The sequence below is a fragment of the Dipodomys merriami genome, unplaced genomic scaffold, assembly GCF_024711535.1.
Source record: "Dipodomys merriami isolate MVZ:Mamm:240054 unplaced genomic scaffold, mDipMer1.0.p SCAF_4, whole genome shotgun sequence".
Taxonomy (NCBI): Eukaryota; Metazoa; Chordata; class Mammalia; order Rodentia; family Heteromyidae; genus Dipodomys; species Dipodomys merriami.
The window spans coordinates 66,133,263-66,139,262 of record NW_027205603.1 but is presented as its reverse complement, the minus strand read 5'-3'; the positions used below and the strand labels follow the sequence as shown (position 1 = coordinate 66,139,262).

The 6,000-nt window shown below is 52.2% G+C and overlaps 2 protein-coding genes across 10 annotated transcripts in view; one reads left to right on the top strand and one right to left on the bottom strand.

Moving 5' to 3' along the window:
• Positions 1-1,607: 1,607 nt before the first annotated feature.
• The window catches only part of LOC138806157 (basic salivary proline-rich protein 2-like), a 37,189-nt gene continuing 32,796 nt past the window's right edge, over positions 1,608-6,000 (bottom strand). The window contains exon 2 of the mRNA XM_069991708.1: positions 1,608-3,037. Within this exon, the coding sequence (XP_069847809.1) occupies positions 1,608-3,037 (1,430 nt within the window). The remainder of the gene's footprint in view (positions 3,038-6,000) is intronic.
• Ncald (neurocalcin delta) overlaps positions 1,830-6,000 on the top strand; it is a 373,688-nt gene continuing 369,517 nt past the window's right edge. For 5 of the 9 annotated variants that reach the window (XM_069991164.1, XM_069991157.1, XM_069991161.1 and 2 more), the window contains exon 1: positions 1,830-1,898. The gene's annotated coding sequence lies outside the window, so the exon portion shown is untranslated. Of the gene's footprint in view, positions 1,899-3,034; positions 3,123-6,000 lie in introns of those variants that run through there. The other 4 variants (XM_069991165.1, XM_069991160.1, XM_069991159.1 and 1 more) reach the window with 1 other exon arrangement.

The window sequence follows — 6,000 nt, the reverse complement described above, 5'->3', positions numbered from 1 at the left end:
GAGGGGTTACAATTACATGGGCAGGATAATGCGTACATTTCTTACCAAGCATTGCAGCCTCCTCCTTTTGTTTACCCTTCACGTCCCTTCCCAGCCTCCCCCCTTCCCCCCATCTATTTTTTTTTTTAACCTAGGGATATTTGAATTTGTAATACCAGCTGAGGTCTTTTCCTAGCATCAAAATGACCTTGTTCTGGAGTTTGTGGCTCATGTTCTGCTTGATGATTGGCTAATACAATGGTAATTACTAGTCCTGGTGGCTAATCAGAACCTCTAAAGGCCCAGGTGAAAAGTATTTAATGAAAGCCACACCCTTGAGCAGTCAGGTCAGAACCTCTAGGGGTACAGGAAGAATTCAGGGCGTGTGTGTGTGTGTGTGTGTGTGTGTGTGTGTGTGTGTGTGTGTGTGTGTGTGCATATAATCTAATTGCCCATGTGATTCCACTGTGTGTTCAGGCAGGCAAATTGCTAGGCCAGGCTGGTACTGGAACTTAGGTAAAGGGTTTAGTATCTGATAATAGTTTAATGTCAGGTCAGAAGGTTTTGCTTTTCAATTGAAAGCAACTAGCAGAAGTATAGAAAGATGGTTTTACTTAGACACACCTTTCACTTGATGTTCAAATTAGCCTTGGCGACTGCTTGGATCTCAATGCAGCTGTCATTTATTTCTATCACCAGTCATATGAAAAGACTTTGCAATCATTACAACAAACATGGGCAGGTCACCGTACCTTTACAGCTTTGCTGTTTTTAGCCAGGAACCTTTTTTTTTTAATTTTTAAATTGAGGAAGATGAGCTCTGTTGAGACCTCTTTGGTCTCAACAACCTCTGGAAATGTCACTGGGGGTTGACAAGCACAAGAAGTTACAGTGGCTTTTTGAGAGGTCATGAGTGGCCAGCCCAGCTAGACGGGAATATGGCTAGCAGCCAGCAGACACTCAATAAATATTGGCTGGCTGAACTGACAAGACATTTGCTTCTCATTATCTGTAGTTGAGATGGAAAGTTTGGTGACATTCTGCACTGGATGTGTGTGGGAAAAGGGGGGGCCCTAAGATTTTGTGTGTGTGTGTGTGTGTGTGTTGGTCCTAGGCTTGAACTAAGGGTTTGGGTGTTACCCGAGCTGGTGTTATCCCGAGCTTTTATTTTTTTTAACTCAAAGATAGTGCTCTACCACTTAAGCCACAGCTCCATTTCTGGCTCTTTGGTGCCCAACTGTTGATAAGAGTCTTTTGGCCTTTCCTACCCGCGTTGTCTTTGAACTGTGATCCTCTCAGATCTCAGACTCCTGTGTAGCTAGGATTACAGGCCTGAGCCTGTAATCTGGCTCTTGGATTTTGTGTCAAGCCGTTCCTGATGGTTCTCACAAGCTCAGGGTAGTGACCTCCCCCCCTCGTCCCCCCCATAGCCCCCTCCTCTCTGAAGGCCTGAGGGATGCCAGCGAGGCACTGGGGAGACTTTGGAAACGGTCTCTGCGACCCCCCCCCCCCCGCCCCAGTTGAAGGTTGAAAGACCTTAGGTTCAACCTTAGGTTGAATCTGACCCTCCTTCCTTCCACACCGACCTGCACACGCGACACCCCTTGGAAAGTGCCCGTGTGGCTTGGCTAAAAGCCTGGGAGACGGGCTGGCCAGGCTAAGCACGAGGGGCTAGGTCTGGAGCCGGCGCCCGGACGCGGTGGGGGCTGCGGCCGCACCTGCCCTCTCCTAGCCTGGGCTGGGTCGCTGGGAGGGGAGCGGCCGCCGGCGTGCGGGGTGGGGAGGGGTCGGGAGCGGGGCTGGGGCGGGGGCCGCGGCGGGTGAGCCGTCCAGGGGGAGGCGGGCGGAGGGAAGGAGCCGCCACCACCGCCGCCCTGCGCCAGCCCTCGGAGACACAGACGCCGGGAGCGGCCCCGCCGGTGAGTCGCGAGTCGCCGCGCCTCCCCTCCACGCCCCGCTGGCCCGAGCCGAGCCGGGGCTGCGGGGCGGGCCTGGAGGGGGGTCCAGGGGGGGCAGGCTGCGGTGGGGACCAGCGTGCTGGGGCGGGAGCGGGGTGCGCGGCGGGCGCAGGGGTGGGAACGAGGATGGCGGGGTCCGGGGCGCCCAGGTGCCGTGCACCTGATCAGATTCCCATCCTCCTGGTAGCGCCTCGCCCGGAAAGCCAAACAAAAGCACCCGGTCTTCCTCGCCCCCCAGGACAGCGGCTCGCAACTTGGCGGAGGGACCGCCGGGGCGCGCGGGGCCGGCAGGGGGCGTCCGCGAGCTCGGTGGCGGGGAGTGGGGTGGGGTGGGGAGGGGGGCTTGGGGATCCTTGCCGGGGAGGAGGGGTACCCTGGTCTCCATCCCCGGCTGCGGAGAGGCCCCGGGGTGGGGGCCGGGGGGCTGGGCGGCCGAGGGCGCTGGATGAACTTGGCCGGGGCATCGGTCTGTATTTTGCACCCCGGACCTGAAATGTCGGTGTCGGGGACGCGGCAGGGCGTGCTGGGGAGAAGTGTGTGAGTGTTTTCCAGTGCCGACCGGTTTATTTTTAGTTCCCGGGAAGCAGGATGTGTAACGTGGGTTGTGTCAGCCGGGGAGGGGCAGGAGGTCTCCCGGTCCGCAGGAAGTAGTGCACAAGTTTCTTGCACATGCTTGCTGTAACTTTCGTGCAGGGAGGAGAGAGGGCCCTGGGGCTCCCGGAGGGTCCCCCCCGCCTTCCCGCGGGTGGGCCCGTCCTGAGCCAGGGCCTTCTGCGCGGGCCTCGGTCCCGGCCCGCCATCTCCGGGTGAAGGTGCATGCGAGATCTCTCCCGTGGGCCTGGGGAGGGAGGTGTGAAATTCAGAAGTGGGGCTCAAAGGTCGTCCCCTCGGTGAGAAGCGATCCACGGGCTGCGCAAAGTTCTCGCAGTGCAGATCACCGCGTGCACAGCCCGGCGGGCAGCGGCTCCCGCACGGTGCTAGCCAGGCTTGGGACGGTTTCCCCTCCACCTCCAAGTGGGAGGGGCCCCAGGCAGAGATGCTGGGCTGCACGGGAGGTGGGGTGGTGTGTGTGTAGGGCACAAGCAGACCCGGGGGGAAGGCTGTAGAAAGGGAGACTCAGTGCTCCGTCCCCTAAAATCAGGGGCCAGGAGGAACCCCGTTTGCATCCGTGCTGCCCTAGCGAAGGTGAGCATTTCTGCCTGCTGTGGGCTTCTTGCTTAGCCTCTTCTGTTTGCTGATCTTGTTACCCAGGGGCGGGGGCGGGTGGGGGGGGGGAGGTGGTTTCCTTCGGAGACTGGATGCGTTGGTCCCCAGCAGCACTGAGCCTCACGCCTTGTCACTGCTGTGAAGGCTGCGCACGTGAGCTCTGAGTTTTGTTGCTTCTGATGGCTGATTTGGGTCTTACCCTCATCGCTTCCGGCATGAATGGCTCCGATTGCCTTCAAGCTGGGCTTCTTGCTTCCAATCAGGGCCACTTTGTTCTAGTTCATTCTCCCAACGGTGGACCTTCGTTCTGAAAATGACAAAGCGAAGCCAGTCATTTTGGTAAATCTTCTTCAGAGGTTTTCCGAGGCTTTCAGAATAGAGTTCAGACTCCAAGAATTTCTTGATTCCCGCCCTGACTTTCTATCCGGCCTCGTTTTCCAGGCCTCCCCAAGGGTAGGCTCTGCTCAAACCACCGAGTCCCAGAATTTGTCATCTCACCCTCTCTGCCTGTCAACTCCCGGGTATCCTTTCCTGTCCAGTTGTGTGACAGTGCCTTGCACAGACTGGGTGTCCTTTCTCCCCAGCGGAGTTACCCCTGCTTCATGCCTCATGTTACCCTGCTGATCCTATCTTGTTGCTCTGTAGGCGGACATACATGTGTTTGTTGAATGAATAAGTGAAAGCCAAGTTGGGTCCCTTCGCTCAGGCCAGAATCAACAGGGAGAATAATAAAAAGGGGAACGCAATGACTCATTCTATGTAGATTTCGCTACAATTAAAAAACTTTGGAAGCACTAAGCAATCAGGATTGGTCAGAAGAACGACTGCAGAGGCATTCATTCTTCTAATCCTGAGGGGGCAGATTTTCAATGCAGAACTATAGTGATTTGAACTTTTAATCTTGGTTCTGTAAGGAAAGGTCATGATGTGCCTGGGTCTTAGAACTCTTCCTTGGCTTATAGCTTCACTCAGAGTGTGTGTTTTTATCTTGTCTAGGGTTGGTCTGATGAGAACAGGAAACTCCCTGTCCTCAAGGCTACTGGGTCACTTTTTAGGCAATTTGATGTGTCCTGAAAGTGCTTCTCAGACTTAGGCAGCAATTCCAAAACTCTCATCTGCTCTCCCAGGAGCCTGGAGAGGAAGATGAGGGGGGACAGGTTGGGTTCTCTGCTGTAGCCCAGAAGGCTGGTCTCAGGGTCGGTGGGGAGGGAGGAGGTTGTACAGCTGAGAACAAAGACTCCATTTTACATTTAAAAAAAGGATTATGGGCAAAAAAAAATACAAAGAAGAATGAGACAGAGACCATGCCTAAAACCCTATCTTTTTTTTTTTTTTTAACTTTGGCAACCCCTAGACTGGAGTGAGATGAATGGATTTCATTTTGCATGTCATCTCTGATTGATTAGCAGTGGCTGCCTGAAAAACTGAGTCCAGGAAGAATCCAGGCCAGCACTTCAGACTCAGCAGGAGATCATGCTGTGGCCAATTAGTGATGTCTGTGAGGGAATGGGCTTACAGAGTGATGATGGGCAGATTTAGTGCTCACCATTCCCATCCTAGAGACAAATGGGAGGCCAGTGAAGACAGAAGTCAGGGACAAAGCACTAGGGTTGAAGTAGTCCTTATAAGAAAGCAGGACTTTTCACCACAGTGATAAACAACCTCCACAGAAAACAGCAGCAGCTGCTGTTTACTGAGTGTTTTAAGAATGTTTGATGTGGGACTTGATTTAATCTTTGCACTTTTTCAAGAGATACTATCTTAATTAGAGTGTAGTTCTGTTGTGCCAAAGATCCCCAAACCCAAACTAAAAAAGAAAGAGTATTCTTTTTGCTCTGACAATTCTTCAGTCCAGAGAAGACACTTCAGGCATTTCTTGATTCAGGGTTGTTGGTGAGCCCTGAGCTCTCCGTCTCTGTTCTTGGTTTGCTGTCTTGGACTGGGAATTTTGAGTCCTCATCTCATTGTAGGAGGGCTGGTAGAGCTGCAGACCTCATGTAACTGGGCTTTAAATCCAGCCAAAGAAGGAGTCTGAATGCCTACATTGCTGGGGATGACTCCTTAACATTGTTGTTTGGCATTGCTCAGATCTGGGTCTCTTCCCTGTGGCAGGGGTCATAGGTTACCATGCTTGGGCTTGGTCATAGGCTAAGAAGTAGGACCAGAAAATTATGATACCATCACCATGAGATGAGCCCTTGATTGCAAAACAACAGATGTTCACTCTCATTCTGTGAGCATTCCCTCTTCACAGAGAAGGCAAACAGGGCAAGGAGCACCCAATCACTTGGCCAAGGTCACGTGACTAGGAAACCAAAGCACTCTGATTTGAAACCCACAATTTATGCACTTAGTAGAATTATCTGAGAACAGAATACTGAGAGCGAGTTTCACAGCTCAGTAGCTTCAAAAATTGAAATGAGACAGAACATTGGATAGAGTTTTATTCATTCAGCCATTTTTTTGGGGGAAGTTTCTTTACGTTTAGCATTGGGTTAAGTTCTCCAGATGCGTACAGTGCAGTCCTCCATCTTTAATTAAGCTAAGGAGCAAATGAGGGGGAGGAGGAGGTGCAGGAGCTGAGTCCCTGTCATGGGAACAATGGCCTTCCATCTTGTTGACAGGCCCAGGTAGATAAGGAATGGATGTTTCTTCAATACATTTTCTAAAAATGTTAAATACGTAGTATAAAATTTACCATTTAATTGATTTCAAGTGTTCAGATTTTTAAAAATTAGCATCCATTAATTATACAAGAGGAGTTTCATTGTGACATTTCCCCACAAACATACAATGTGTCCTGATCAAACTCTGCCTGCTCTTTTACTTTAAGTAGCACCCTCCCCTTCTTAAAACA